This window comes from Taudactylus pleione, unplaced genomic scaffold (genome assembly GCF_031769625.1).
Source record: "Taudactylus pleione unplaced genomic scaffold, aTauple2 ptg000092l, whole genome shotgun sequence".
Taxonomy (NCBI): domain Eukaryota; kingdom Metazoa; phylum Chordata; class Amphibia; order Anura; family Myobatrachidae; genus Taudactylus; species Taudactylus pleione.
Window position 1 is genome coordinate 13,314,064 of NW_028284494.1, and position 13,363 is coordinate 13,327,426.

Below are 13,363 nucleotides of genomic sequence, written 5' to 3' on the forward strand. Positions count from 1 at the left end.
CTGGGAATGGCCAATTTATGCACGCCCCTGCAACGGCGTTCAAATGCCCTGGCACGCCTGCGTTTTGCTGACCACCCCCCACCACTACCCCCAAATGGTACTTCCTGTCAATCACTCTGTGATGGGTCTCCATAGTGACTGCGATCACAAACCAGATCGCTGTGGAGTGTACGCCCACTACGATGCATACGTATGCACAGAACTCAACAATAGGCCGATTGTGCGCGTAATCGCCGCTGCAATGGGTACTGAATCAGGGCAATGTACGGATCCTACAGCAAATGTATAACTGTACATGAGTGCAAGCCATAGGAACCGAGAACAGCTGTCGGGTGGGAAGATGATCTACAAAAATCATCATAAGTGGAATAGAGTGCACACTGACAACAACTGAGCATAGCTATGTATTGTGTATTGGCTTCCACTTGGACACAAGTATATCATTTTCTGTTGGGATAAACAGTGGTGTATTATTCTACTCATTTTAGAGTAACCTTCCTGCCAAAATGTGTTTTTGGTGGCGGGGAAAAAAAAACAAACTTGGAGGCTACACAACATTTCTTTTAGAGGCCGGGGGAGGGAGGGCAGCCTTTTTCATTGCAAAAATAATAAGAAAAGAGGGCATATAACAATTATCATACTTTTTTATTTCCCTGACACTGATGATGCTTATAGTATTGTTATATGAAGCTTCACTGCCCTACGCTGTGTTGGCGGGCACACCAACCTTCCAGTGATGTATCAAAACGACACATGTTGAGTCAAGAAGGGGTTAAATTGGGCTATGAAGGGGTTAAACTGTAAAAGGGAAATACAAAAAAAATTGCAATTCTCCAGAAAAGTAAAACTTACTTATGGCTGGAATATATTTTCATCTTACCTTTATAGAAATGCCCATTATCTCTTATAAGAAAAACTACGTTAGCCCAGGAACTGGGGTCAAAGATGGTCTGAAGAGGCTGCTGGAAGCTCCTGCATCCCACTACTGTAAGCAGCTAGTACCCAGTCATTATTCATTAAGTGGGATACCCACAGTTATTTATCAGGCTTCAACACTGCAAAGCCTGAGGCCAAAACTGGAGTATATTGGGTGGCTACATTGAATATGGCTGAGAAATACCCAGACCCAGACTGGGCACAGGCTGACTGTCGTGGTGTCTATGGATAAGAAGTATGTCTACAATTCTAGACATACTGTCTACAATTCAAGAAGATCTACTGGTCCAGTCGGCATGTATAGCTGGGGGGAAACTGAGAAATGCGCAGTGCAGGCTCAAGTATCATACTCGTTGGGGCCAGACATGTAGCAGGCAGCTTAGGTAGTAAGCCAGGTTAGGTCAGAAGAAATAATAGAGGTGTGGGAAGACCTCTGCTAACATGCCCCTGTATTATCCTGTGAACGGCTGAGCCACCTTTGACAATACTGTCTATCTGGAATGCAGATGAATGCCATCATATCCAGATCTCTGAGAAAGCTTACTACGATCACGGTGAGGACCACAAAGGCCACCACAAGGCCAGAGTCATCATCTTCATAACCACTGTACCATCAGATACAAGGATTTATGAGTGAAGGGCTCTGAAATCAGTAAAGTAAATGTGTTGAAAAGATTATACATTCCAATTCACAATGACTATGACATAATAGATACACAAGTTGGCATTACTGGATTTAAAAACAGTAGTAAGACATTGGTCCTCATTTTACTAACACTATAATGCCACAGATCAGTGGGCTTCAGACCCTGCTGGTGCAGGAATGTATTTTAGGGCCTGTGCACCTGTCTTACTGCATGTCTACTTCTTACACCTGTATGAAAACTGGTGCACATGATAAAAAGGGTCTGTAACCATAGCAACCAGCTTTCCTGCTGTAGAAATATGACAGTATCTGATTATATGCTGTGGGTTACAGCACCTGGACCTGAGCACCAGTTTCCATATCACCCCATCGTGAGGCGATTAACTTGCGTACAGATCATAAAACAAGTATTGCCCTATCATATAATACCTTGTACAACCAATCAAATAACTACGCAATACCGGAGGGGACCTCTTTGATGCGACCACCAGATAAGCATGGCACATATTACAATAAGGTTTGCATATTCTAATTAGCTGTAGCATCGAACCCATAAAACACTTATTAAGTTAATTTATTGCAAGATAAAACCATAGTAACTTCTGTAGTCGTATGTAACGTAGGTGTAGAACTGAGAATGTGTCCTAATTCATGATCAGAAATGCCTCCAGCTCCTTCCCTCGGATTGAGCCTGGCTGATTTATAGACACCAAACGAAAGGAGATAATATTAAATGAAACAATTCTTTTGCACCAACAATATGCCTCATTCTGGTCAAACATTAAAAATAGGAAATAAAAGGATTGTTGTAAATGTTATCACCCTTTTGTAATAATTATAATAACAATAATAATAGTAATAATAAATAGATTCCTAATGTTCTTCAGCACAAAGTCCAGCTTTGTTACTGGTGAAACTCCACATTCCACAGATGCAGTAATTAGCCAGTAGCTGTTTGGTTGCCTATGACTCGAAGAATTTCTTTATGGCTACTTGGCTCTTGCGTGTTGATGCTTGTGTCACCCACTTGGCCATCTTCATAGCTGGGGAGGAAAAAAAATGAATATTAAATAGAGGAATATAAATACACTGTACAGATCTTAGGTTCTCAAATTTAAGAAGGGTTGCAGAGTGGTCAGCAGTACACTTCATTGCTAAGCTGTCTTATTTATGACAGCAGGAGACTGCGTCAAGAGAGCAAAATATGCACCAAGGATATAAAGGTACATGAACTAGGAAAATAAAAGTAGGTTAAACATTGTAACTTGTAAAGGAACTACGTATCTATAGCACTTACCCACTGCCTGTTTTCACCCCCCCCCCCCTTCATTTTTGCACTATGCACCTGTACTGTATGTCCAGTATGGCTGCCAACGTTTGTAATAAGATTTTATGGTTGCTCAGACCATAAAATTCCTCCTATAATACCTTTTATGCCATAAGTAAGGTTAAACCTGTATAGGGAACGAGAACCTATGTACAGTCAGGTGCATAAATATTGGGACATTGACAGAATTTTCATATTTTGGCCTCTATTCACCACCACAATGGCTTTGAAATGAAACAAACAAGATGCGCTTTAACTGCAGACTTTCAGATTTAATTTGAGGGTTATTACATCCAAATCAGGTGGACGGTGTAGGAATTACAACGGTTTCTATATGTGCCGCCCGCTTTTTAAGGGGCCAAAAGTAATGGGACAAACTAAACAATCCTAAATCTAATGCTGGGCATACACTATACAATTATCTGTCAGATATCTGTCCAATGTGGCTGGTTGGAATGAAAACCTGGTAATGAATGGGTGCAAATGACAGTCGATCATATGGTTTTAAACACTGGAAAATGGACAAAAAAGCAATTGTTCAAATTGGTTAAATTTGTGTGTTTTAACCAATTTACCTGAACGACCATTTTTGTCTGTTTTCCAGTGTTTGTGAGCAAATGGACGACTGTCATCTGCTCCCATACATTACCAGGTTTTCATTCCAACCAGCCAGATTGGACAGATATCTGACAGAAAATTGTATAGTGTATGCCCAGCATTACTTTCACTTTTTAATACTTTGTTGCAAATCCTTTGCAGGCAATTACAGCCTGCAGTCTGGAACGCATAGACATCACCAGACGCTGAGTTTCATCCCTGGTGATGCTCTGCCCGGGCCTCTACTGCAAATGTCTTCAGTTCCTGCTTGTTCTTGGGGCATTTTCCCTTCAGTTTTGTCTTCATCAAGTGAAATGCATGCTCAATCGGATTCAGGTCAGAGGATTGACTTGGCCATTGCATAATATTCCACTTTTTAGCCGTAAAAATCTCTTTGGTTGCTTTTGCAGTATGCTTCGGGTCATTCTCCATCTGCACTGTGAAGCGCCGTCCAATGAGTTCTGAAGCATTTGACTGAATATGAGCATATAATATTGCCCGAAACACTTCAGAATTCATTCTGCTGCTTTTGTCAGCAGTCACATCATCAATAAATACAAGGGAACCAGTTCCATTGGCAGCCATACATGCCCACACCATGACACTACCACCAATATGCTTCACTGATGAGGTGGCATGTTTTGGATCATGAGCAGTTCCTTTCCTTCTCCATACTCTTCTCTTCCCATCACTCTGGTACAAGTTGATCTTTGTCTCTTCTGTCCATAGGATGTTGTTCCAGAACTGTAATGGCTTTTTTAGATGTTGTTTGGCAAACTCTAATCTGGTCTTCCTGTTTTTGTGGCTCACCAATGGTTTACATCTTGTGGTGAACCCTCTATATTCACTCTTGTGAAGTCTTCTCTTGATTGTTGACTTTGACACATATACACCTACCTCCTGGAGAGTGTTCTTGATTTGGCCAACAGTTGTGAAGGGGTTTTTCTACACCAAGGAAATAATTCTTCTGTCATCCACCACAGTTGTTTTCTGTGGTCTTCCGGGTCTTTTGGTGTTGCTGAGCTCTCCGGTGCATTCTTTCTTTTTAAACATGTTCCAAACAGTTGATTTGGCCACACCTAATGTTGTGGCTATCTCTCTGATGGGTTTGTTTTGATTTTTCAGCCTAATGATGGCTTGCTTCACTGATAGTGACAGCTCTTTGGATCTCATATTGAGAGTCGACAGCAACTGATTCCAAATGCAAATGTCACACCTAGAATTAACTCCAGACCTTTTACCTGCTTAATTGATAATGAAATAACGAGGGAATAGCACACACCTGTCCATGAAATAGCTTTTGAGTTGATAGTCCCATTACTTTTGGCCCCTTAAAAAGTGGGAGGCACATATAGAAACCGTTGTAATTCCTACACCGTCCACCTGATTTGGATGTAATTACCCTCAACTTAAATCTGAAAGTCTGCAGTTAAAGCACATCTTGTTTGTTTCATTTCAAAGCCATTGTGGTGGTGAATAGAGGCCAAAATATGAAAATTCTGTCAATGTCCCAATATTTATGCACCTGACTGTATATATGTATACTAAAGTTAATCTGTAAATACGGATTGAATTAAAGATTTTGGTGGAAAAAGGGGGACTGTCCTGTCCTAGTGGATAACTGGGACTACAGATGTGTCTTCATACACCTAGCATCTATACTCCATATGGGGTGAGACGCCCGACGCGACTAAGACGCTCCGAGAGGTGTAGTGTGCAGTCTTTTTCTTTACATTTTGCATATTAAACAAGAAGCATTTTGTATCATCTAGTACGCAAAATCAATGCAGCCTATACACACTGTCAACAGGAGCTCCACCACGGTTCCAAAACTTAAAACCCCAAAAAATGAAAGGTGTAATGGTGCTTTGAAAATAATAAACAATCTATACATAGAATGTACATAGAATGGTCCCTCCTTCCAGGGAGAATTTCAATGTCACATGAAAAAGAAAAAAAAGAGAAGGACTGAATCATTTTGAATTTCGAACTTTATTTGAATATGATACATTATGTAACAGGATTACACGATGGGTTGTTTTGTTTTTTCTTTTTCATGTGACATTGAAAATCTCCCTGTAAGGAGAACATACAGGGGAGTAATATATATTATTTATTATTTTCAAAGCGCCACTCTTTTTGGTCTAAAGTTTGCATCTTGTTCGCATCGCAGGCGCAGCAAAACCCCACTCACGTTGCACTAGAGACGTTGGGCTGCGACTTTAACCGCACAGGAATTAGTGTTTGTCAGGACTATGACTATTTCAGTACGTAAAGATAAACTACATTTTCCAAAGTTCCATTGTGGTTGTTGGAGGAGCTATCCTGGTTGCTGGCATTCTCCACATACAGGGGATAGAGAGTTAAAATGATCATCTGTCTCAAAGGTGCTGTCCGGTTGTGGGATTTCTGATTGCTTATTATTTCAAACCTGATTCCATTTGGATCACATGCTCTGGACTTTCTATGGATCACAGACCTCTAGTATAAAGCCTATTACTAACTGTGTCTCAGTGTCTGTGCAACGTTACTTTCAGGTCTTTCTTAGACTCCTGCCAGATCCCTGATGTGCCTGTGGTTTGCTGTAGACTTTGCTTTATCTCTGCCCATGTTCCGGTTAAACTTCTGATACTGGTTACCAGCCGCACTACAGAGCTCAGCATTGCGATTGCCTAAGTATTGTTATCCTGCTCCATTGCTGTGGTTGCATCCCCTGCTGGATTACTTACTCTGCCTTTTGTCTTCTACCTCTGTGGACATTGAACTCACCTTTATTACAGTTGTCAACTGCACCGTTACAGCTATAGTCGCCGGACCCTTAGTGCATCGCGGGGCTCAACCCCACTCCGGATCCCCGTCATGCCGCAGGGCTCAACCCTGCTCCAGACTCTCACTACATCGCGGGGCTCAACCCCGTTCCGGATCCTCATCACGCTGCATGGCTCGGCTCTGCTCCGGACCGCACCACATCGCAGGGCTCAACCCTGTCCCGGATCTTCACTAAATCACAGGGCTCAACCCTGTCACGGATCTTCATTGCATCACAGGGCTCAACCCTGCTTCGACCTTTAGTACATCACAGGGCTCAACCCTGTCCCAGATTTTCATCACACTACAGGGCTCAACCCTAGTAAGGTCCATTATACCATCCTGAGGTCTTAGCCTCATATTGGACTTGTGGGTTCCCTACCACATGAGTATCAGAGACTTTATTTACATATAGGGGTTTACTCCTATATTGATTACTGCATATCTGAACTTCTGTGTGATTGAGACTTTATGTGAAACGTTGCTATATATTTTGCCTGTGAATAAATTCTATTTACTTTTATTCCGTGTTACTGAGATTCCATGAAAAGGTCATTCCAAAAAACCACCTCAGTTTATAGTGCCCAGTAGGCCTGACTCCTTCCAGGAGTCTCAAGTGTCGGCAGCAGTGACAGTGTTAAACACGTACAAAGTCGCAGATAAAGCACAACGCAACCTGGCGTGAGAAAAAGCCGCTCATATCGATTCGTACACAAATTCAGACTCAATCGCACACAGATGTACAAATGTCGCACATGTGGATTGATCAGTGCAAGCTGGCAGAGGAGTTTTGTCATTCCCAGTTGTTTTATATGTGCGAATAAGACACAAATTTTAAAGGGGAAAAGACAAAGAGTCGCCCTGGACCCTGCTTGCCGAGATGGACTATGTGCTGTGACTTAAGGCTATAATCCAAATGTGTCCTTTCTACGCTGTTGCTTAATATTCAATGCTCCTTGTTGCCTCCCTTTAGAACAACTGTTTTGTTACTATGTAGCAGCCTGAGCAGGAGCTTTTTCAGAATAATTCTTCCTTATGTCTCTCTACACATTAAGAAAAAACTATTTTAGTCAATTTTGAATTATTAAATCAAGTCAAGATGTATAGTAACGTCTATAGCAGTGATTCCCAACCTCGGTCCTCAAGGCACACTAACAGTCCTGGTTTTAGTGATATCCATGCTAAAGCACAGATGGGTAAATAAAAATAACTGAGGTACTAATTAAGGCACCTGTGCTCAAGTATGGCTATCCTTAAAACCTGGACTGTTAGTGTGCCTTGAGGACCGTGGTTGGGAACCCCTGGTCTATAGTAAAGGGACTCGTATTACCTAAGAAAAGGAAATGCAAAGTCATTAGGATGCAACAAGTCAATGTTTCATACTCACACAAAAAAGAACCGTGTACAGACATGATCAGTGTTGGGAACAACCCAGATCTCCCCATGTTTGTGCAATTCTGGTGAAGTGATCACTGTATATAGATAAAGCACAAAAGAGATTAGACAGTAAGGTTGTGACACAGCACTGAGTCCTTGTACAACGACAGGATAAGTCCCTTATGCTGCACATAGAATGCATCCAAACACCTCAGAATATAAAATATGTAGGGAATAGAGGGCCTGATTCACTGTGAACGCTGATTCCTCATTTTCGGGAAACTGCATGTGCGCAGGACCCGATCTGATCACACGCAGGCTCCCATATGCATCTGCCTGATTGACAGACAGAGACTTTCACGGGGCAGTGTTGGAGTGGGGACGGCCTGCGTTCACGGAAATGGGGGCGTCGCCCCCATTTTCTGGGAGTGGCAAGTCCATGACTTGCATCCATGGACACAGATTCCTGGCCTGGCATGTGGGGCAGCCTGCGGAAGCTGAAGCTCACTCAGCTGGGCGGCGCCGTCCAACATCGCGAGCAACGGCTGAGACCGGGAGTGTCGGACAACTTCTGCTACATTTGCATTTTAGGAAGGATGGAATTGCAAAACTACTTGTGCGTGGCTTTGCAATTCTGTCCTCTGCTGAATCTCCCCCAGTGTACCTGTGTGCTCTGATGACACTGAGGGGGAGGTGAATGAATGTTAGATAGTTGACATTTGTCAAGGTAGGGAAATGACAGGCAAGACAGAGGTGTCGGGCGTCTCCGTCATTATCTGCTCCGTTATACCTTCATCTGCGCCGATCGGGAATCACAAGTCATGAATGGTCAGTGGCACTAACCGTTGCATCTGCTGGCTCCTTTGGTTTCACCTGGTCCGACTGGCGCTACTGCACCTGGCTGCTGGAATATCCAGCCAGGGCTTGTGCACACAATTATTAATAAAGATTTTTCTTTCTGATTTTTTTTTTTTAATGTTGCCATAGCTCCCCTAACTTGCACGTGCGCAATAAATCGGCCGCAGGTGCCTTTGTGTAGGCGAGACCATCACCGGCAGAGCAGGAATTGCCGAAGATGTGAGCTAACATTATCCATCTTCAGCAAATTATTTATATACATTTCAGCCAAATTGGTTAATGCTTCACATCGTAATGGGCGAAGCAGCAGCTGCATTTTAGGAATTTTATTGTCCATGTAAATGCATTTTTCCCTGAATGAACCAAAGTTTGATTTCTATACTATACAAGACACCAATAGATTAAATACCGAAGTCCAATATCAGTATGATGGGAAGTCTTATAATGGTGACACATGCAGGACCTGATTCTGAGTCCCATGCAAAGCCGCAGCAGCAGCCCGGCTTCACTTACTTATGCTAATGCCAGTATCTGCGTGCCTCCATACGCAGCTATAATCGTCTTCATTAGTTTTGCTATGTACCCCTACACAATGCTCTGTGGAAAAGATCTGTCAGCCACAGTCGTCCCTTTATCAAACACATGGCTCATAACAGCCCGGAAGTCTAGCTGCACCCCCATGACACTCCCATGAAACGTATGCACTCACAAGGTAGCCGCCCAGTTGATACCCAGAAAGGCCCATTTCTCGGACAGGGAGAACCGGCTGCGCACTGAGCCTCCGTCGACGTGGATGGATGAGGCGCGTGCACAGCATGCTAAAGACGGCGAGATGTGTCCAGTTCTGGACTTAGGTGCCGCTCACAATCAGTCCCACAAGAGAGGAAATAGCAGCCTTTTATGTGCTGTTTTCCAGCCTAAAAGATCCAGCTGAACATTTACACTATACACAAAACAAGGTCCGGATTACAAGTGTACTAGTGGTCTATGATGACTACACAAACCATTCCTACCAAACCACATGTTCCTCTTGTGAGGTTTCAACCCAGCCATTATGGAACCTTTTCCTTTGTACTCAGTGTCCATTAGAATCAGGAGCGGATATGCTCCCCGCCCCCGGATCCGCCACTGATTAGAATATAATGCAATAATTGAACATGTTCAGCTGTTGCCCAATATTTAAATTTTATTAAAAATAAAGAATTAGAGAAATGTGGGCAATGGATCTGATTCATCATGGATCGCTATTGTGATAGTGGATGCGGTTACGCACGCAGGTCTGCTGCGAAAATGTGCTAATGAATGCAATCGCAAAGCCGTCGCACGGCCAGCATGGAGGTGCCCACTACCGCTATCTCACATCCACTAACGCTATTTCACATCTGTAATACCTTGTGTATACACCGGGGAGATCGAGTATGCATCATTGACCGATCAGTGTGCGCTGTTGCAGTTGTGATCCGTGATGAATCAGGCCCAATGTTAGCACATCAGTCTCATACTCAGACATTCCATGATAAAAAGTAAATCTTACCTTCGCATAAGGCTATACATTTCAAGTTACGGCTTTGCAAAAATTGGGATTGCTGTCCTTTTTTCTGAGACTAAAAGCAAAAGAAAAAAAAACATTTAAATGAATGAATACTAATAAAACCCAAAATGAATCTTGTTTTCAGATTACGGGGTGGTATAAAACCAGAATATGGTTGGAGGATGAGATACCCAGGTGTAATCCATTTGACTCTTACTAATGTCTTTTGTGTAAATTAGAAGCCATTCCCTTGGAGGACTATGTTATTCCCCCTCCCTCTTTTTCTCCTTCCTTTCTTTCCTTCATTATTGTTTTAATCCATTTTATATTTATTTGTGTTATTTGTTTATTCCTTTCCAAGTTTATATTAATGAAAAGTTTCTTCATTAGTAAAATGCTCCTTTATATGCCTACATTTTTAGGAGTACAGTTTGCACTATTTACCACATGACTATCATATATATCCGTGCTGTATTCTCTCTCTATTGCCTACTAGCTGGGATATCCAGCGTTGCCCGGGTTCATAATGGACCTTGAAGTACACCTGCAGCCTTCATATTTTACATTATCCTTGCCTATAACCCCATCCCATTGATCCTGAAAAGAACCCCACTGTTTGCTAACATAGTTTTATCCCTGAAAGTGACCTATCTATCCATTTATATGTGCTGGAGGAAATTAGAAATTGTCAGTGCAGGTGCAGTGTGACAGTTGATCTTCCGACTCACTGCTCTTCCGTTGGAGCTCAGCCTTCCCCCCACTGGTACATATCAGCCTGTGCCTTCAGATCAGTGCAGTTTTAGGCACTGGAAGTGAACTTGCTTGAACCAAAATTTTGAATCAGAGACTCTACGGTCTACTTGGTGGGCAGCCCTGACGTACTTCCACGAACCTAATCCTGGTCAAACTACACCACCATGCCAAATTTTCTAGAGCTAGGTGCAAAACTCTGGTTATGCATAAAGGACGAACAAACTCACACACACTTTCTCGCTTATTATATAGATGTGTGGATATGGTGTTTCCTTTCTTTTCAACAATGGAAACTGTACTCTTCAATTTCGTGATATGCTCAATAAAATCATGTTTAAAAAAAAATAAAAAATTTCTCCTTCAAACTGAAAACTAATTGGGGTTCATATAGCAGTGGATACATTTGCATCTAGAATGTAAGCAGGAAAAGACACATGCATGAAAGAGAATAACTATGTTCATATACTCAGCTGGATGCATCCAGCTATACATCATTAGCATATGAGCCAGGTTTATTCAGTAGTAACAAGAGTTTATGCTTAAAATCCACAATAGCATAGAGAAAGCACTAAGGACCTCATTCAGAGTCGGTCGAAGCGGCTGCACGGTCGTACGCCACCGATGTTCGCTATACTGCGCATGCGTAAAGTTCGCAATGCACGTGCGCAAACTAGCCGCTACGATCAGAAATTTCTCTCTCCTTGAACACAGCCAGGTCGGTAGTTTGAGTGACAGATGGAGGCATTATGGGAGTGCATAATTAACAAAGTAGCGTCATGGCGCATGTGATATGGGAGGTTTTTACACTGACATGATCGTAGAGCTTAAGAGAGGGTATGGTCAACCTTAAGCTCTACGACCAGTTTCGATGATTGCCGATGGTCTCGATTAATCCTTATATGCCCGGAGATGACGTGCAATGCATAAGAGAAGGGGGCGTTTTTTTTTTTGTTTTATTTTGTCTTCCGACCGCTTCCTCCCCTTGGTCGGCCAACTACCGATCCGAACTTAGGTACGCAATTTGCGAGGGAATCATTTGCATATATGGCCCCTTTTCGCGTACGACCGTGCGGCCGCTTCGACCGACTCTGAGAGGTCCTTAGTGCTTTCTCTATGCTATTGTGGATTTCCTAAGTCTTTGAAAGCTCGACAGTCTTTGAAATAAATGCTAAAAAGTAGTATTATCCTATGCAAGCAATATAATAACATCATGAAGTAAAATATACACAAAAGAAAAAACAGTGCCTTGATAGATAATAAGTGTAAAAGTGACATGTTCCATATTAGATGTAATCAATACACATACAAAAAATACAAATTAAATAAAAACACCTGTTGTTTTCCCCTATAAATATAAAACGGGAATCTTTACTGCCGTAGTCTTCATATAATATAGCAGTAACAATAATGATAAGAGTACAATCAGCTGAAGGGGGCAGTACACATTCAGCAAATCCAGTGGTTCCCAAACTGTGCACCGCGGTACCCTGGCTCTCACAGAGGTGCCGCAGCGGCCGGTGGCCTAATGAGGCCGCCAAGTGTATTTTTTTATTTCATTTATTTTTTTTCTTTTGATGCTTGGGGGAGAGAATGGATGAATTTAATGAATGTTAAACAAAAATATCAATATGCCTTGAGACATGATCAGATAGCGGAATACCTGCACGGTACTACTACTTTTACTGCTTGACGGGGGATCGTCCTTGGCGGATACTTTCTGTTGCTTCTTGTTCATCCCTGTTCAAAAGCAAAACAAAAAAATAGGTTATTTCTTCTCATTAAATTGGGAGTTGCCTAAACTGCAGAGGAATTTGTTATACATCACTCCCCCGTAGAGTACATCTTAATTGTATGGCATACAATTAGGATACCATACAAAGAACAGTAACAGATGAAATAGTAACTGTTTTATGTGAGGTTAAGTGCAGAGGAGGCAAATAACTAATTTAAACTGTGGGAGGGGGCAACACAAAAGTAGGCGGGGTTAGAATACCATTATCTCTAGCCCCATTGATGGTGGTTGGGGTCACTGCAAAATACAATGGTACGTAGAGAGTCACAGGGACAGTAGGCAGACCTCGTACACTAGTAAGCAAAGTCAGCATATAAAGGGGGTGGAGTACACATATTGGTTATGCAAGTGATGCAGCTAAACCCAGCAGCAGGGAGTTCCCAGGGCTAGCCCTGAAGTGATCTGGGTAATCCCTACTGTTGCATGAAGCCAGGTCAGTGTGAGATAGATTATTCTTAATTGCATGATCTCTAAAGTCTCCCGATCGTTCCAGGAGACAATGCCATGGCCGGCTCCAGGGGTAGCGGTGCCCTGTTCCGCCCGGGTGATGGTCGCCCCCTCTAGTCGCGCACGCCCGAAAATGGGGGCATTGCCTAATTACCATAGGCCACACCCCATAAATGACATTATTTGGGGGTGTACCCGCATGGCACGCCTCCTGTGTAACTTCGTCACTAGCTGGGCTTCCCCCAGCCCTCTCCCGGCACCGAATGGCTGCCGCGCGTATGCGTGCAGCAT

General features: G+C 42.7%; 1 protein-coding gene across 1 annotated transcript in view; it reads right to left on the bottom strand.

The window, feature by feature from the left end:
* Window positions 1-2,179: 2,179 nt before the first annotated feature.
* PARP8 (poly(ADP-ribose) polymerase family member 8) overlaps window positions 2,180-13,363 on the bottom strand; it is a 245,726-nt gene continuing 234,542 nt past the window's right edge. Inside the window, exons 23-26 of the mRNA XM_088469494.1 lie at window positions 12,494-12,570; window positions 10,084-10,153; window positions 7,702-7,786; window positions 2,180-2,625 (exon numbers count right to left, since the gene is read on the bottom strand). Of these exons, the coding sequence (XP_088325620.1) occupies window positions 2,523-2,625; window positions 7,702-7,786; window positions 10,084-10,153; window positions 12,494-12,570 (335 nt within the window). The 3' untranslated portion in view covers window positions 2,180-2,522. The remainder of the gene's footprint in view (window positions 2,626-7,701; window positions 7,787-10,083; window positions 10,154-12,493; window positions 12,571-13,363) is intronic.